Source organism: Hipposideros armiger, unplaced genomic scaffold (assembly GCF_001890085.2).
Source record: "Hipposideros armiger isolate ML-2016 unplaced genomic scaffold, ASM189008v1 scaffold_523, whole genome shotgun sequence".
Taxonomy (NCBI): domain Eukaryota; kingdom Metazoa; phylum Chordata; class Mammalia; order Chiroptera; family Hipposideridae; genus Hipposideros; species Hipposideros armiger.
Window position 1 is genome coordinate 361,073 of NW_017731873.1, and position 20,010 is coordinate 381,082.

General features: G+C 35.5%; 2 protein-coding genes and 1 pseudogene across 6 annotated transcripts in view; 1 reads left to right on the top strand and 2 right to left on the bottom strand.

Moving 5' to 3' along the window:
- The window catches only part of KPNA5 (karyopherin subunit alpha 5), a 43,998-nt gene extending 38,179 nt beyond the window's left edge, over nt 1-5,819 (top strand). For 4 of the 5 annotated variants that reach the window (XM_019668288.1, XM_019668284.1, XM_019668286.1 and 1 more), the window contains one exon: nt 5,459-5,819. In XM_019668288.1, the coding sequence (XP_019523833.1) occupies nt 5,459-5,646 (188 nt within the window). In that variant the 3' untranslated portion in view covers nt 5,647-5,819. The remainder of the gene's footprint in view (nt 1-5,458) is intronic. The other variant, XM_019668289.1, reaches the window with a different exon arrangement.
- Nucleotides 877-3,151, bottom strand: LOC109396461 (thiamin pyrophosphokinase 1-like; annotated as a pseudogene).
- A 9,018-nt stretch (nt 5,820-14,837) lies between the features above and the next one.
- Nucleotides 14,838-20,010, bottom strand: part of FAM162B (family with sequence similarity 162 member B) — a 7,133-nt gene continuing 1,960 nt past the window's right edge. Inside the window, exons 3-4 of the mRNA XM_019668275.1 lie at nt 18,146-18,254; nt 14,838-15,079 (exon numbers count right to left, since the gene is read on the bottom strand). Of these exons, the coding sequence (XP_019523820.1) occupies nt 14,981-15,079; nt 18,146-18,254 (208 nt within the window). The 3' untranslated portion in view covers nt 14,838-14,980. The remainder of the gene's footprint in view (nt 15,080-18,145; nt 18,255-20,010) is intronic.

Sequence of the window (20,010 nt, forward strand, 5' to 3'; positions counted from 1 at the left end):
GTTTTCTTCTAGGAGTATTATGGTTTCAAGTCTTATGTTCAAGTCTTTAATCCATTTAGAGTTAGTTTTTGTGTATGGTGTAAGATAGCACAGTTTCATTATTTTGCATGTGGTTGTCCAGTTTTCCTAGCACCATTTATTGAAGAGACTGTCCTTTCTCCATTGTATATTCTTGGCTCCTTTGTCATAAATTAATTTCCCACATATGTCTGGGTTTACTTGGGGGCTCTCTGTTCTGTTCCATTGGTTTGTTTTTATGTAAGTACTATACTGTTTTGATTATTATAGCTTTGCAACATAGTTTGAAATCAGGGAGCACGATGCCTCCAGCTTTGTTCTTCTTTCTCAAGATTGCTTTGGCTATTTGGGGTCTTTTGTGGTTCCATATAAATTTTAGGATTGTTTGTTCTATTTATGTGAAAAATGCCACTGGAATTTTGATAGGGGTAGCATTGAATTCATAGATTGCTTTGGGTAGTGTGGACATTTTAATAATATTAATTTTTCCAATCCATGAGCAACAGAATATCTTTCCGTTTATTTGTATCTTCTTCAATTTCTTTTATCATAGTTTTCAGTGTACAGGTCTTGCACTTGCTTGGTTAAATTTATTTTTAGGTATTTTTTGAATACAATTATAAATGGGATTGTTTTGTTATTTCTCTTTCTAGTAGTTTAGTAGTGTATAGAAACATAACAAATTTTTATAGACTTTTTTTTTTTGCAAATTAACCAAATATTTTTATTCAAATCTGGATTTCAACCTCACATTTATTTGCGTAAATAATTACAAGTGATCTCTAATGATTAGCTGCTCCCAGCTGCATGCTAGCTCAGCAGACCCACCCACAGCCCGCCCCTCACGCTGTGGTAGCACCAGGAACAAAGGAGCTGCCTGTCCCTTCCCTACAGCAGCCTGGGGGCTGCATGTAAGAAAACTAGGGGGCAACATTTGCTTTGGGAACTAGGACTGAAAAGGGTAAGAAGGGAGAAGAGGGTCTCATCATAGAGCAACGTGGACACGTTTCAGTGCCCGGTGGTTCAGTACCACTGGGTGTCCCCGTGCACTGTCTGCCCAGTAACTGCCCGTCAGTGTGGGCCTGAGTGTGGGAGGGCGGCTCAGGCACGATCCACCAACCCCCCTTTCCAGCTAAGGACTGGGATTCCGGGAAGGGAGGCCAATGGCTGGGCTGGGACCCGAACGTGGGCTTTCAGACCCCCATGGGCTGCCAAGCTCCTTTTCTGTCACCTGAACAGACTTGTGGTCTCTGAACCAACAGTCTGCGGTGTGTCAGGGACAACTCCATTTTTATGCTTCAGTTTCCTCTGCACAACATTTCCCGTCTCTGCTGTAACTCTGACGAGGGCAGTTTGGATCAGTTCACAAAAGCATGGCACGCGGGGTGACTATGTTGGGAGGGCCTTGCTGATTGTCGTTTGTCTTTCTTCACCTATAGCTTCCACAACTACCTGTTTTCAGATTTAAAAATTTGGTCAGTGATTCCTGATTTATTTTTAAAAGACAGTAATAAGGGCCAGAGTAAAATGGTACAGTTCTAACGTCCCCATCTGGACAGAAGTTTGTTCTATGTGTAAAGGAAGCGGATATTAATAGACACCCAGAGGAAGTCCTTGATGGTAAGCTTTGAAGACGGACAGGAGGGGGTTTACATGCTGGGTGCCAAGGGGCCACAGCTGAGCCTTCTCAACTTCAAAGTTAAAGCAATTTTCTAGGAAAATGGAATGATTAATAACATAAGAATAATTAGTACAGAATGAGCCACATTAAATTTGCAGCTGAATGTCACAGAGCTTATTTCTTTTCTTAAAAATGATTCCCCCTCACTGTAAAACTGAGAGCTGTCGTTTATGTCCCCTGGATGATCTGAACATTTACATCTTTAAAACTAGCGCGCTTGCATGGAGAGGCTAGATTCCTGCCAACCAGGTGAGCTGTTCTGGTTGAGCAGTGAGTCGGTGGCCAATAAGGTAAGTTAGAGGCACGGCTGGGAATGGCAGTCCAGGGTTAGGGCTTGATGGCCATGGTCCAGAGAAGCGGGTGGTCCGTCTCCATGGTGACAACACCAGATCCATCCGTAGGCGTTGGAAGTACTGACCAGTGTTCCAAAACCGAGCATGTGATTGGTGAGATTCCACTTCAGGCCCGTTGTCGTAACCCGGTTGCAAGGCTATCCAACAGGAATAAGGCCGCACCAGTCCCCTTCAATTCCCGTGTCCACGTGCAACTTGTGCTTTCCTGGTTGGAGCAGGTAGATGAGTGATTCCTCTTGGAGGATTACAATCGGCAGAGGAGTGATGCAGTTGCTTGGAACAAGGTGCTCACCGATGCCATGATCTGGTCAAAACGCCCAGCAAGTCCTCCCAACGTCACAATCACATCCACCTGCAGGCCTTTCTCTTCTATCTTCTTCTGGAGCACTTCAAGGCACTTGGTGAAGTCGGTGTGGTCTTGATCAGGGGTGGAAATAAGCTCACAGCCCTTAATAGCGTAGTATTCTCTAAAGTCAGGCCTTATTGAATCAAAGTCTCCATTGATGAATTCAGGCAAAAAGCTTTGCTCCAAAGATGACGAAAATCTTTATCCAAAGGCTGATTCAGGATCACAAGGCAGTATTTCAAATTCCCAGTGGGAAGCAGGGGTTCCAACGGGGTAAAGGCATGCTCCATATAGGGTTATTGGCCTCTGCAATAATGGCGGGTGTCTATTGATTTTTGTATCCTGAAACTTTACAGAATTAGTTGATTAGTTCTAACAGTTTTTTTGGTGGAGTCTTTAGAATTTCCTATGTATATAATATAGTCATATTATATGCAAATAGTGGCAGTTTTACTTCTTTCTTTCCAAATTCAATGCCTTTTCTTTCTTTTTATTGTCTAATTGCTCTGGCTAGTACTTTGAATATTATGTTAATAAAGGTGGTGAGAGTGAACAATCCTGTCTTGTTCCTGATCTTAGAGGAAAAGCTTTGAGCTTTCCACCATTGAGTATGATGTTAGCTGTGGTTTTATCATATATAGCCTTTATTATATTGAGGTACCCACTTTGTTGAGAGTTAGTCAGTTCTTAATTATCTTCCATAGGCATTTTCCCCCTCCAATTCCATTGAAATATTTTGTGTAAAAGCAGCATTTTTTTTTTTTTTTTTGCTGAGCCATCCTGCCACCTGTTGGCAGCTCACGGCTGCTCAGCTCGGGCTGACTCGAGCCACTGTTGCTCAGAGCTCAAACTCTTGAGCGAGCTCTTAACCAACTGAGCCANGGCTGCTCAGCTCGGGCTGACTCGAGCCACTGTTGCTCAGAGCTCAAACTCTTGAGCGAGCTCTTAACCAACTGAGCCACTCAGCCGGCCCAAAAGCAGCATATGTTAAACAATATTTTTAAAGTTATCCTTAATTCTATTACCATAAAAAATTTTTTCATTATTTTATCCCTTTTCACTTTGTTCTTGTACCCAAATACTTTACGACAAAGGAGCCAAGAACATACAATGGGGAAAGGACAGTCTCTTCAATAAATGGTGCTAGGAAAACTGGACAGCCACATGACATTCATCTTGGCATATATAGTTTTGTGTTCCACTTTTTAACGTTTTGGAGAAATTTTACATTTCTACATGATATTTATAATTTTTAATAGCTACATAATGTTATGTTGAGTGAATGTTGTGTGTCATTTTAGCCATACTGAGTGCAGTTTTAACCATATTCTTTACTTGATCATTAATTTGTTCCCATTTTGTTTACCACTTTACATATGCCAAAATAAGCATCTTTCAGAATATAATTTTTTTCTGTTGGAAATAATATCTTGGGGCAAATTTTCAGGAATGTTATCGCTGAGTTTTAGGCACAGACCTGTTTTTAAGCTTTTGGTATGTTTCTCGTTTTGCTTTCCAAAGGCATGTTACTTGACTGTCACTGGCATTGTGAATCTACTCGTAACACCTCTTACTTGTTTTGTTGATTTTGCTGACTTTGCAGATGTAAAATGGTATCACCAAGTTACTTTTATGTGTCTTCTGTTTTATTTCATGTAGAAGATGGTGTATATTTTCCATGTGTTAGGGTATTTCCTCATCTAAATTTCGTATTTATTACTTTGACCAATTGCCTATTTGTCTCTTCTTTGGTAAAAATTCGAATTAATTCCATTTTACACTTGTTCACTTTAATATGACTTTTCGCCCATTTTTTATTATTTTGTTTTAATAAGGTAAACCATGTTCATTTATATTTAATAAATGACTCAATCTAATCTTCTATTCCTTCAAAGTTTACAAAGTCGCTACAGTGATTTGCTGAAATTTTTTTTTTTGGCTAGATTTTTCTGACTGGAGTCTTAAAACACTGAACTCACATGGAATTTACTTTAGGATAAAGCATGAATATAAGTTGATTTTTTTTTTCCTTTACTGTATTTCTGTTAAATATTCACTTTGTGTTTTAAGTACCATTAAATGTATGGTTGAGTCAAGCTTTTATTATGATTTTTTTTTAATTATTAGTTTTAGGTGTACAAAACAATGCAATAGTTATGATTCTTAAACCAAGCCTGGGATATTACTTTGCCTTTATTTCAAGTTATATAGTGTCACTGGTTAAGATATTATATAAATACAAGATATTAATCACTGATTTAAGAATATTTCCTTACTGCAGTAATTATATCGACCCCAGGTTATACTAGAATTTGGTATATTCTATGATTGTGTATAGATATGACTACTTTGCTTATTCTTTCTCTCCTGCAATAATATAATTGAAGAGGTTTACCTATAATTAAATGAAAAATATTTTCAGCATCACTCAGAATTGTATGTAGATATTTTTTTTCTTGTGAACAATAAAATAGAGTGCTACGGATTCTCCTTATCCTATCAAATTGGGCTTTTTCAGTTTCATTTATTGGTTGTACTTTTTAAAAATTACATAGTAGCTGTATTGGATTTGCAAATAGTACTCATTGATACTCTCTGGCTTATCCTCTCAGAGAATGTGCATGTTTTAGTTTGCTCGAGTTTCACTTTTTTAATTTGTTTTTGTTTTGTTGCTTTCCCTGTTGGTGCTTTTTATTTAGCATAATTACTCTGGAAAAGACCTGTGGAGCTACATAATCTAATACTGTCATTTTAAAATTGAGAAGCTAAAGTACAGAGAAACCAAACTTATTTGAGCAAAATGACATAGTTAGCAGGGGGGAGTCTGTGACCTTACTCTTAGGCCTGTGCTACTTCCTCACCTCATACCATGCTGCCGCATACTCTCATTCTTGAAGAATAAGGCACCAGTGTTGGCTGTCAGTACATGTAAAAATTAGATAAAAAGAACAGACCCATTCTCAGTGGACTGATGGATGCTACTAAATCATTATTTTGACTGAAATATATGTTGAGACTTGAGTAACAGTTTGGTTTTTATATATATGATTTGTATAATAGGTCTGGATAAGATTGAATTTCTGCAAAGCCATGAAAATCAAGAAATTTACCAAAAGGCTTTTGATCTGATTGAACATTACTTTGGTGTGGAAGATGACGACCCCAGTATTGTACCTCAGGTGGATGAAAACCAACAACAGTTTGTGTTTCAACAGCAGGAAGCACCAATGGAAGGGTTTCAACTTTAACTTGGTGGGGGGAAATTAATGGGGAAAAACGGTAGTCTCCTCTTTGTTACAATGTCAGTAGGAATCTTTGATGTGTTTTTATGTAGAACAGAAAAAGAAAGAAGTTGATGCACTTTTAAAAAGCAAAACAAAACAAAAGTTTCCATTCAGATACAATTTTTCGGTTAGTTTTGTTTTTATTTTGGTGTGCCTATATTTATGTATTTTATTGTTTTATCTATTTTTAATCTATTTGTGAACAATTAAATACACTGAAATTATTTAATAATTTGAGCTTGAAAAGGAGAACTTTGGTAAAGTATTACATACGGTTCTGAATTTTTTTTTAACATTCTTGGAAACTGCATATTAGCAGTACAGATATGTATAATTGTATTTTGGCAGTAAGTCTGACAGGCCCAGTCTCTACTAAATCTACCTCTAACTTGAAGCAGAAACAAAACAAAAAAGCTTCAGAAGCATGAAATAGCATAAAAGCTAAATTAGAATGTGAAGGTATCTATTACCTTAAATTATAAATCACTGTGCTGTAGGTTAAACTTTGCAAAAAACAAAATTACAATAGAAAACCTGTAAAATTTATTTAAAAAACATAGAAGAAATATTGTACTGATAATCAATTAAAATGTGGCAATTGTGAAGAGAGAAGCTGTTCTTCATGTTGAACACATTAAAGTGATTATACAACATTTAATATTTGTGTTTTTAACATATAAATGCTATTAGTATATTTTGTATTTTGACCAAATGTGCTACCATTTTTGAAATAATGTTTTATTATTTTTTCACGCATTTTAAAAAGCATTATGATAGAGATTCCGTCATGAATCTAAAGTAGTGCTGCATAGCAAAAATTATACTGTAATTCTTTCTCTGATTTTTCAGAGCAGTGATTGAAGTTTCATTTTCTGTTTAATAATGAACAGTGTCAAAATTATCCTGGAAAAATCACCTTGTTATGTGCTAAAGTTTATTAAATACCCTTAATGTTTAGACTCTAAAAGATATTAATGAAAATTGCTAAGGATTCTTTAATATACTTGAAATGTATTATTAGGAAAATTTTTTGGTAATACACGGAGGGTCATACTACTACTTGTCATGAATCAGTGTATTAAATTACATTGTATTTTATCAGATTGGTCAGTATAATGTATGTGTTTATGTATTAAAAGCAAAACCTCTCCAAACTGAAATTTAAAAAAGTTTCAATAGAATAATTACATGTATATTTATAGATACATATATACAGAGGGTGCCAAAAAATATATACACATTTTAAGAAAGGAAAAAACCCTATTAAAATTGTAATACTCAATATATACAAACAACAAAAGATGAATACAAGTCATGTATATACATTTTTTTTTGGCACATCTAGTATGTGTGTGTCTGTTACTTTCACAGCACTATACTTGGTAGAGTTTTCTAAACAGATATGGTACTATTGAACTTAGTCTTTTCATTTATAGTTAGTTATATGCAGGCTATTTACATTTCCAGTTATAGAACAAATGCTTATTAAAAATTAGTTTACTACTGCTTTAAGATGGGAACTAAAGCATTTTTGATATGATTCATAGTCTATTCTGTAAAGGAAGATTTCATTTATGATAGCATTTATAATGTTTCTGCTGGAAATCAGAGGCATGTTAGAAAATGTATATATGAGTAGTTTTGAATAATGGCACTTTGTAAACTGTATATCATGAAATTAAACTTTTGGCAAGACACTTAAAACCTACAGCTATAAAATACAGGTTTAAATGGTGTCCATAATGCTGACTGTATCTGCCAAACCTCTTCTGTATTAACTAGAGGATTGTATCTGTGCCCTTTTTATTTCGTGGGAGTACGTAGTATAAAAAGTTTTTCTTTTGCTCTACATATGTTCAGAAGAACAGGGTGTTTACATTAAAGATTATCAAATTGATGGTGAATTTATCAGATAATTTATCAGGTGAATTTTTTGTGGTATGGATGGTTCTAAGTATTAGGTAACAGGGTATTTCGCTCTTTCTAATCAATTGAACTTAATGCAGCATAATTCATAAACTAACCAGCTGTGCCTGCTTTTGTTTTGAGGACCCTGTAGTCAATTAACAAATCTCTAAGCCAAGTCTTTCAAACAAAATAGTTCTTATAGATGGAAAAATAATATGTACATTTGTGTGCGCGCGCGTGCGCGCACGCTCACACACACACACACACACACACACACACACACACACACACACACTGACCTTTGAGGGGAGGATTTTTAAATTTTAGCCAGTAAAACAAACATCATATCTCTAAGTACACATATGACCATATTTTAAGTATTCAAATATAAAGTTGTATTTAATTTTATGGGCCTGTTACTTGGACAATTAATTTGATTAGATTTGAATACAAGGGACAATATAGTTGGGACCAGCTGTTGACATGATGATGACTTGATTGAACCAAGACTAGCAAACACTCGTACTTTGTTCTTAAACAATTATTTTCAACATGACTACTGCATCCAAATGAACAATTTAAAATACTCCAAATGTATTTTCATTAATCTTCACTGACCCTTGTTGCGAAAAAAATATGTTTAACTTGCTTATCTAAGATTTATTATATTTAAATCTGAGAGAAACTGTGCCAAAAAGAATAACACATGTTGTAAAGAGGAACACATACATTAATACAAAAATCAAGAAAATACTTGAAAGAGTCCTTTACATTTATTTAGTTAAATTCAGTGTTTTATTTTTTTGAATTTTAATTTTTACTAGTTAAACTATGCAATTTTGCTTTTTTTATATTTGTTACTACTTGACTCACTGGCCTGTTTTTTTTTTATCATATTATTTTGAAAGGTGTTCCTAGGAATTAATTTTTAGTGTTATTTTGTTCACTTACTGATAGCACCAGGACAAGAAAGCAAAAAAAAAAAAAAAAGTAATAAAATCTGCTGGCACAGAAATAACATATCATTCGGTTACTGTAAAACCTATTTGCAGTTAAAGTTTGATTTGTTGGACAAAGGACTAAAAGAATCATTACCTCTGCCTTCATATTTTTTCTTCTCTTTAGAAGGAGCATTATGGAAAAAGTAACTATACAAAATCTTAGTGGATTGTTGCTGTTCTAAATTCAGCAATTTACTGGCTTTTTTGTGAAACTGTGAAATCAAAGTAATTGTTAACCTTTACTCATTTTAGTTCCTAGTGTTACTATTTTATGAAATGTGACATATTAAGAGCCAGTATGACAGGGCTCTAAAAGGACAATGTATCTTTAAATTCCAGTTGGGGAGTGGGATGAGGGGAGGATATTGTTGTCTAACTAAATAAACCAATATTTGAGCAGTATGCAATATTGTGAAATGTTACAGCACTATATTAAACATAATAAAATACTATTTTACAATTGCATTTATATAAATGTGTCTATTTCCTTTGTTCTCACTTGTGATTGTGTATTCCTAGTGGAGCAAAAACATGGAATTGATTAAAATTCCATCCACTTTCTAAAACCAGTAAGATTTGAAGCAGTATGTGGCTTTTGCTTTAGAATCTGTATGTTCTGCTATAATACGGAACATGTCTGATTTATCGCTGTATCTCACGTCTTGACAATTAGTGGGCATTCACATGTTTGAGATTTTTTCCTTTTCTGTTACTTTAATGCACTACAATACCTTTATTTAGGGAGTGGAGTTTTAAACCTAATAAATAAAAATTGGAGGGAGGGCCAACCGAGTGGCGTGTTGGTTAGGAACTGGCTTGGGATGCCAGAGGGCCCCGGTTCGGATCCCACATATGAGGGCCAGTGACACTGCCCTCTACAGCTAAGATGCTGAACAACAGCTCAACCTGGAGCTGGGCTGCTGGGAGTAGCCAGCAACGACGTAGGCTGCAGCCCCTGCTGCAGTTGGTTGCCATGGGCTACCGTGTGTAGCCAGCAGCCAGTGTGAGCGGCCAGCAGCCTCCGTGAGTGGCCGTCCAGAAGCCGGCGACTGATCGGCCTCGCCCGGGAAGAGGCAATGATGGTGCCAGCTTGGGCCAGTGAAGCAACGTCTTCCAAAACTAGACTGAAGAACAAAACGACAGCAACTTGTCTGTTCCCCTTCCCCCAATTCCCCAGCGCTGTTCCCATCCCCCCAATTCCCCAATAAAATCTTAAAAAAAAAAATTGGAGGGAATGTTTGATTTAACTTTCTTAATGTACTCTGGAACTTAAGGCCACACAGTAGCCAAGCCTGGGTCCTCCTAGCCTAATGTTTTTCTTCTTTCGCGACCATGGTTTTTGCTTTTGGCTGGCTTCATTTCCTTTAGTATTTGAAACTGCTAATTACAGAGTAGTGAAAGTAATTGAATCAGTTATTTATTTATTTACTTTTATTTATTTATTTTTTAAGCTGAGCCAGCCTGCCACCTGTTGGCAGCTCAGCGGCTGCTCAGCTCAGGCCGGGAATCGAACCGCTATTGCTCAGAGCTCAAACTCTTGAGCGAGCTATTAACCAATTGAGCCACTTGGCTGGCAGAATCAGTTATTTTTAGGGTACTTTGCTTCCAGTAAGGCAGTCAGCAATTTTAGTGGCAAATGAACTAGTGAGAACACATGAAAATACAATGTACAGGTCAAACACCATAGACTTCAGTGTGCACTGGAGTTCAACTTCCCAGAAATCCCTATGTACTGTACACCCTTTAATGATATGTTTGCTTAATTTTATTTATGTTCTTTAATTTTCTTTCCATTAATATTTGAACAGTTGACAAGTTCAATGAGCACATGATTTTTTTTATGATTCCTCCCCCTTTTAGCACATCTAATGATTTTTATGTTGTTTCAGTAAAGTTTTAGGAGACATATGCATTGTCATGATTAATATCACTATAACTTTTCATTTTTCAATTGTTATGAAAAAAAATTTTCAAATGATTGCCCTGGCAAGCAATGATGTATGTACAGCACCAGAACGAAAATGTTGATTGGGGGCAACCCCACCAAGGAAAGAACTTGGAGTGCTCAGTGGTTAATGTACAAACATTTAAATTTGTAAACAGTAGACAATTTAGAGAATTTAATGTGTAATACCCCAAAATGCCTGTTATTTAAAAATTGAATGTTTTAAACTTGTGGACAACTTTACTTTTGAGGGATCCCTCCTGTTCACTTTCAGTTATAGCTAACATGTTTTTAAAAACTATTATCTATAATAGCATGGCAATAGTTAATATACTCTGTTTAGGGCTTCAACATGAGTATTTTCTGAACATTCTATCATTTAAGTTGTTTTATTATAAAATATACACAAAGAGAATAATGTGTAAGAAGATTGATAAAATGAACACCTATTCATTACTCAGCTTAATAAATTGATCATCAGCCCTTGTAATCATTACTCTGGATTTTATTAATAATTCTTGTGCTTTTCCTCATTGTTCCATCTCACATGTATGTATTCCTAAGATCTATAGATTCACTTGCCTGTTTGAAATGTATAAAATGGAATACTATTCTGTGATTTTTTTTTCAGCTCCATGTTAACATTTTTTGAGATTCATTCATGTTGATGCTTACATCTGTAGCCCATTTATTTTCTTTGCTGTATACTATCCCATTTTGTGGCTACAGCATGATATCTTTAGTAGGGCAAGTCTTCTATCTTCCTCATGATTGTCATAGCTCTTTGCATTTCCATATAAATATAGAATTTACTTGTCAAATTCCATGAAAGGAATTTACATTTAATCTATAGGACAGTTTTGAACATCTTAATGATACTCTTTCAATACATGCATTTTTTTTAGATCTTTCTTACTGTATTTCAACAAAATTTTACAATTTTTTCATAAAGTTCATTCACATCTTTTAGGTTCACTCCAAATAGAAAAAAATTACATCAGTGTAAATATATAAAAAAATACCGTTGTATTTTTAGTTAATCTATGTAGTCATTTCTTGCCATAGTTTACTGTATTTAAATAGATATCTATTCCTGCTTGCATCCTAGAGTTAAAATTTTTCAAAGAATAATGCCGCAATACAGTATACAGTATTGGAAGAGTATACAGTAAGGGAAATTTCTTTGAACCTATTACAACACTTTTCCTTTTTTTTTTTTTAAAGATTTTTATTGGGGAATTGGGGGATGGGAACAGCGCTGGGGAATTGGGGGAAGGGGAACAGACAAGTTGCTGTCTTTTTGTTCTTCAGTCTAGTTGTGGAGGACGTTGCTTCACTGGCCCAAGTTGGCACCATCATTGCGCTCTTCCCGGGCGAGGCAGATCAGTCGCTGGCCTCTGGATGGCCGCTCACGGCGGCTTGAGGGCCACTCACGCTGGCTGCTGCCTACACAGCAGGGGCTGCAGCCTATGCCATCACCGGCGACTCACAGCAGCCCAGCTCCAGGTTGAGCTGTTGTTCAGCATCTTAGATGTAGAGGGCAGTGTCACTGGCCCTCATATGTGGTATCTGAACCGGGGCCCTCTGGCGTCCCAAGCCAGTTCTTAACCATCGTGCCACTCGGCCGGCCCAACAACAACACTTTTTCTATATGAAACTTGAGGACGATTTGTATTTGTATGAATCGCCTTTTTCTCGTGTGAAAAGGCTATTTAAGTTGTAGCATATGTAGCATAAAATTGACAATCCTGGCTTGCTGGCCTAGTCTTGGGGATTTTGGGTAGGGATTGGAAATGATAATAGTCCCTTTAGAGGAGGAAAAATTTTTTTTTCCCTTTACCTTTTTCACTCATCCCCCAACCCTCCTCCCCTCTGGCAGCCATCAGTTTGTTCTCTGTCTCTATGAGTCTTTTTTGGTTTTGTTTGTTTTTGGTTTTTTTTAGATTCCGCATATAAATGAAATCATGTGGTATTTGTATTTCTGAGTTATTTCACTGAGCATAATATCCTCTTAAGTCCATGTTGGCACAAATGGCAAGATTCATTTTTTATTGCTGAGTAATTTCTCTCTCTCTCTCCCTCTCTCTCTCTCTCTCTCTCTCTCTCTCTCTCTCTTCTCTCTCTCTTCCCCCTTCCCCTCCTCCTCCTCCTCCTCCTCCTCCTCCTTTCTCCTCCTTTCTCCTTCTCCTTCTACTGGTTCTGTTTCTCTGATAGAACCCTGACTGACACAGGCATACTGCCATCACCACCAAACCCTCGTTCAACCCTCTGACAGTATAGACTTTCTGGGATGATGGCTTCATGTGGATATCTATGTACTCTCCGCTTCTACCGGCCTCACGTTTTTGTCTGTTCTCTTTAGCATATGACTCCCTAGGGTAGCCAGATGCCCCTTGGCAAATAGCAGCATAGACAGGCTTAACTCCCTCGATTTTTACTTCTTCTTATCTGTAGCAAGGATCTTACTCGTTCCCTAACAGTTCAGCCAAGTGTTTTAAAAGACGCTCTAAAAAATGTTTTATTTATAATGTATAGTTCAGTACTAGATGACTTCTTTGGACATCTAGTCTTCCATCTAACCAGAAATAGAAATCATCACACTCATCCTTATAAACATTTTAAATTTTTCTGTAATATTTTGAATGTCCCAGGATTCAAGCAGAGTATACAACAACAACAACAACAACAACAAACTTTCAAGGAAGTATACAGAATAATATATTTTTTAAAGACAACTGATTTCCAGATCTTTAAAACTCTATATATGAATAAACTCATATACTCTTTCCTAAATACGATTTGTCTGAGAACAGACCTGTGTGGTCTGCTGGTTTTCCTTTCTCCTCTCTCTTCATAATCAACTTAATGCTATTATGCCAAAAAAATAGTACTTCTCTTCCATTTTGCATCTTACTCATGCTTTGCTCTGTGGTGCAGAAACCACCTGGGTGACAAATGGATAGTTTAAGAATGGATAGCTCTGGCGAAAGAGTTCAACCGAGAACAAAACAAAGAAAACTGGGTACAAAATGCCAATGCCTTGGTTCATCTAGGGGGTAAACTCATAACAACGCTTCCTGCCTTCTCTATCTATCCTAGAGTTGAATTTAGAAGTGAGATTATCATCACAGGAATGTGTATTGACATTTTCATTTGCAAATCAAAATAGGACTTTCTCTAACAAAGTGCAATATAAGTTTGATTTGGATTGTTAGTTTGACAATGGGGACTAGCTTTTTCCTTAACATTACAAAGCAGACATCCTCCATAAATTGAATGAACTAGCCATGTAGCTTCAAAGATGTGATGGAAAATATATTTAAGGTACATTTAATATACAGTAAACTGGAAATTATGTCATTCAACTACTTGCATTTATGATAAAAAATTATACAGATATCACATTATAAAGTACACTTGAAATTTATATAATTATCCTAATGAATTTAGTAAAAAATTATAGTTGCCAAATTAAAAATGTGAGAGGAGAAGGTATATATAATTTTAAAAGCTGTTTTTGGGATTGCTCAAACAAGTTTGAAGACCACTGATACCATTCTTCTTTCTCTAATGATTTTGTCTTTTTAAAATTCCTTTCACAAGTACTGTTTTAGTACTTTTATAATTTTAAAGTAGATTTCAAAATTAATGGTTCTTGATTTATAAGACTTTTTAAACCTGTTCCACACAGTTACAAACTATGACAAGAATAACCAGAGGGACTATTCCAATTACCAAATACAGTAGAACTTTGGTTGAAAATTAGTTAGATTTTAAGTGGCCCTTAGTGATTTTAGTTCAACAACATTTTAATTATTTGCACAGAGTGTTAATTTTAGCATTATCTATAATGGCCAAAAACTGGATTAAATATCCAGATAAACTGTGGCACATTCATATAATGGAATATGGTAACATTAAAAGTAAATGAATTCATACTACACAATTTGTGGATAAATCTCACAGCATAATTTTGAGTATAAGAATCCATGTTCACAAGTGCATATTGTGTAATTCCATTTGTATAAAGTTAAAAAACTAATGTATGGTGATAAAACTCACAAGAACGCTTACTTTGGGAGGGTAATGACTGACAGAGGGCAGAAAGGAGGATTCTGGGTTGCTGTTGATGTTCTAGATCTTGACCTGGGCAATGGTGATGCAGGTGTGTTCACTATGTAAAAAAATTCTATCAAGCTGTATACACTTTGGTGCACTTGTCTGCATGTGTGATACTTCAATAAAAATTTACTAGAAAGTAAAAATAGAAAACACTTTATGCTTCTTTTCACAAAAAAACCAAAACAAAAAACGCCACAAAAACAAAACAAGAAAACACAAAAAAACCCACGGCAAATGTTTTGTTAAATGTTCATTTTACCTATCTTTTATTGTTGCTGATAATAGTGATGATAGTCTGATTAACACTTTGTCACTTAGAGTATCATTTAGCCTTAGCCTGTGCAGCCAAAGCAGCCTCTTCACGCCACTTAGCCTTCTTTGCCAGGTTCCAACTTGTTAAGGATTCATGTCGTTCTACAGCCTGCAAAAACAACAAAACAGAACAAAACAAAACAAAACAAAGCTTTTTAACTTTCTGGAAAGAATTTGTGTATTAGATAGACATATATAGGAGAGCAACTCTGTGAAAAGGAGAAAAGTAACTTAAAACATCTGTCACAAATATTATCTAAGAAAAATGATCCTTTTGTATAGAAAAACATTCCTTAAGTTGCTAGACTTCCAGTCAACAGGACAGCTGATGTCAGAAATCTGCCCCACCCTTTCTTGGTATACATCGATATAGTATTTGTTGGATAAAAAGTAACAAAACTATTTTCAAATAATTAACCTCAAAATCAAGAAAGGGAGAGCCTCAGGTTCCAGAAATGAAAAGAACTCAAAAGGCATAAATTGGTGGGAACTGAAAAGGATTGAAGCCAGGATGGAAGGAAACGGTTTCATTCTGAGGGCATTAGGGGAAATATTGGCTTTTGCAGCTGTGAATTGGGAATTTAATCTCTATACCAACAGGCAAGTCCAGGATTTGGATCTTGGGTGCAGAACTGAGCTACCAATAAAAAGCTGGAGGTATCATGAAAAGGTACCCCTACAAAATTACTAAAACTTGTCTCACCAGCCCAAGAAACTGGCAAAGAAATTAGGCATTTGTGTGTGTGTGTGTGTGTGTGTGTGTGTGTGTGTGTGTGAATCATCTGTGAAAAGAAAAGATAATCAGCATCATAATTAGGAAGTAAGAACTAGCTAGAAAATAGATCTGAGGAAATAATTTAAATGCAACACAGAGATAAAGATACAAAAAAATAGAAAAAAGAAGCCAAGAGACATGGAGAGCAGAATTACAAGTTCCAACATACATTCATAACAGGAGAGAGGGACTAGATAAGCTGCGGGAAAGGGCCATATTTGAACTTACGACAGCTTACACTTTTTCAGAAGTGAGAAAAGCTCTAGGTCCTCAGACTGAAGGATATACAATGTCCTTAGCAGAATAAATAAAGATTTGATATTGATAGATGTCTAATATGCATCTCACAGTTCATATATCCAAAATAGAGGACTGTCATGCCTACATGTTCTTTCCCCTGCTTTACACATATCAACAGTGGCATCATCGTCCATCTATTAATAGTTGTGCAAGTCAAAAACCTAGGCTTTTGGGTTTCTTTCTTCTGTTTTCTATCTTCTCTCACAGTGGATTTACCACACAGTTCTATCTTTTGTGCCTCCCCAAATATATTTCAAATTGCTAACCTTTTCTCCACCTCCAGTCTGCCACTATCTTAGTTAAATTACATGCATTAATGATTCAAAGTGAAAAGAGAATTGGAGAGAGGCAAGAGGGGCAGCAGAGAGGCCACTTAGAAGATACTGCAATAAACTAGGCAAAAGACGTTGGTTATCTTTGACCAGGGTGATATCAGGAAAGATGGTGTGGAGTGGTCCAGTTGTGGATATATTTTAAAGTAGAGCCAACAGGATCAATGAATGACATATAAAGACTTACTCATGAGTTGCTGGAAAGATGATAAAATAGTGAGTACTTAGATGAGGCCATTTTAGATGTGGTGGTCAGAGAAGTTTTCTCTGTGGAGAATGAGAATAAGCCAGCTAGGGCAAAAACAGGGAAAGGAAGGAAAGCCTAGAAAAGAGAGAGTTTGGTGTATTAAAAAAAAGAAAAGAACCAGTGTAGACGGGAACTTAATGAACAGAGAGAAGGTGACATGAAACAGGGAGGTTCCAGATAGTAACTCCAATCTATCATCTAAGAGCCAGAGAATCATCAACTTGGTGGGCAATCATTTTATTTAGGGTAGGTCGAAAACAAGAAATGACTAAATTTATTTATTCCTATATTTATGTGTTCAGTCCAGCAAATATTGAAGACATTTTTCATGCGAAGAGAATAATTTTAAAGCATAATTCTTTGCCACACTAACCGAAATGAATGGGCACGTACATAGCATCAGTAAGCTTTGAGGCCCTATTCCATATGTGAATTACTGGGCTCAAATACTCTTGAAAACCTGAGAAGTAAAGAAGAGCAGAATCATAGGACTAAGCAGAATTATCATTCTAAATTACCATTCTCTGGGCATTGGCTAAACGTGCCCAGCGGGTGAAGATGTATGGATCCAAGCAAATTATTCTGTATGATGTGGCTGTCAAAATCTAGTTCCAACTCTGACTGCACTGTTAAAACACAGTGTTCACAAACAAGCAAGTTATAATCACGCTCCAATGGGTTTAGTTGCAGGTGCCACAATGAAGAGACACTGATAAAATGGAGTGTGTCCAGAGGAGAGCTCAAAATAGAGGGAAGTTTTTAGGGAGAGCATAATTCGGACTGGAGAAGAGAAGAGTCATAGGGATGTATTAGATGCCTCCCAATACGTGTGGAGCTGCTCTATGTGGTAAAAAGTGTTCAGCAGATGGAAGGATGTGGAGAAGCAAGAAACAAAATCAGAGAGTAATTAGCTCTTAATCTTACTCTAGAAACCACGTATTGAAGACAGCAAGAAAAGGGTTCAAATGCAGAATACAAGCAAACTAGTCAGCCTTGGTGATGACTTCCAACTTCTTCATTTCTAACGATTTCATGATTCTATACACCAGCTAATGGAGTTCATGATTTAGCCTTGATAACTTTCACACAACAAAGCGTTTCTTGTGCAGATTTTAACCAGGTAATATACTGCTCTGTTTTGTTTTTGTTTATCGTATAAGTAGAAACAAGCTTTTGTCCCTCCAGTCCATATATTGGGTTGTTGGAAAGCTCATGATGCATTTTTGCAACGAAAAACATAGAAAAAATACGTCATGACTTTTCCGACAACCTAATAGTTAATTTGTTGACTCAAATTTCCATGAACAAGTTTGTTTCCAGTATGATAGATATTTGTGGGTGGCTCAAGGTATCTGAGACAAAATTGTTCTTACATTGAAAAAACAGCAGTAATCCCCAAATTGAGAACAAAGTTCATAACATTTAATAAAATTCACAAATCTTTATTTTTTTCACACTCCTAAGTGAAAACATACTGTACATCTATTTTAAAGCCTGTCTTTATTTTAAAGCGGTACTCACCCTTTTGGCTGATGCTATCACTGCAAAGCAGGCAATAATTGTGAGTCCAATCATTATGTAACAAGCTTTCACTCGGGCCTTGTTTCTTGCAGCATCTATCATTTCTGGCCTAAATCAAGATATGTATTCTGTTAATTATATTAAAGCAATATGATTTTCTGACTGGCATAACAGGCAATAATTTGTAATGTTAATATTCCAAAGATCTCTGGATGCAAATTGCAGATGTGAAAGACTTCCATATGCTAGTTCATTATCTTACCAATTTCAAATCAATAGGTATTTATTTAGGTCTTAATTAATGTTAGCCACTATGAAACCACAGTACAGATTATTTAGTTTCTAATTGCTCAAAATATAACTACTAGAGATTATGGCCTGACCCTCCATCATTTTTTTTCTTTTTTCCCACTTAAAGAGACTATTATACATTTTGTGAGAATGACTATAGAGAAAAGGCATTTCCTTCATAGATTTGCATGAAGTTTTCAAAAGAAATTATCAAAATCACAATAATTTGTCAAAGGAGAAAAGACATCTTCATTTTCTTACTATCACTCTGCAATTTTATGTTTACTTGAACACTGGGTAGTCTTATTTATTAATCAAGTTATATGCAAATTGTCCAAAATTTTAGCAGTAGTGTTACAAAAGTGATCATACCTGTGAGCCTTTTATATTGAAATCAACAATTTGCAATCATATGCAGTGGCAGTTTATAAATACAGAGTATTAAAGAATAATTCTTGAAAATGTATTCAGCAGTATTCTTTTTCATCTAATGTCAAGTTTAAATTCAATGCAGTTACATTAAAAAAATTCCAGACTCACTTTTTCTCATGTATCTATCTCTATCTCTATCTATGCCATACATTGCATATATATACAGTCTATTCTGTTTTTCTGGGAAATCCTAATACATATATTGGCTTCCAAGTTTGGAAGATGAATCTCTAGCTCGTCTCATCTTTCACCAGTTTTTCTCCTTTATCTTTGTAATATAATTATATCCCAGTTTTCACTTTAAATCCATACATTTATGAATGCATTTTTAAGGCTATATAATTATTGCTCACACCTATACCACATAATAAACAATAAATGTTTTCACTCTTATATATAAAAAAATAATTCCAGAAAGGCAAATTGCAATTTCTCTTAAAAATGAAAAACTTTCCACTAGTTCAAAAAGCACAGAAAACCAATATCTAGCCTGTTTTCCTTGATTTCAGGAAGATTAATGCAAGTTTTAAGATATTAGTTGCAAACAGGTGAATATGAAGACATTATTAGATTACATTTGTTGCTGACTTTTGTTCCAGATGGAACCTAAAAGATCTTATCTTTTTTACGCATCCATCTGGCTTTGATCTACTATACCAAATTAGTTTAGTACTGAAAAAAACCAAACAGTACAGTTATTATTAAATATCATTAGTGTATGGTACAAAAATTATAGGTCAGTTGGTAATTATATGTCCATTAAGAGCATAAAAAGTGAAAGCTGTTTATACTGTAAGTCTAAAACTGAACATAGGAGGCATATCCTTCCTAAGTAGCAATGCTTAAAACAATTATAGAAAAATAGTAAAATGAAAAATATTCAAATACTTTCATGTTTTCAACTCCAAACTAAAATACTTTTCAGAGGTATCTTGTTTAAAGTTGAATTCTTCTATTTGTAATACTTCTTTTGACTGTGATCCTGGGGGAAATTAAATTATTCCTGTAAACTGCGTCTCTTCACACATACAGCTATGTTAATGAAATACTAGGCCTAGCGTCTCTTGATAAGCATTAATTTACAATAATGCGGCTTCTTTACATTCTTTTTTTTTTTTTTTTTTTTTTTTTTTTTTTTTTTT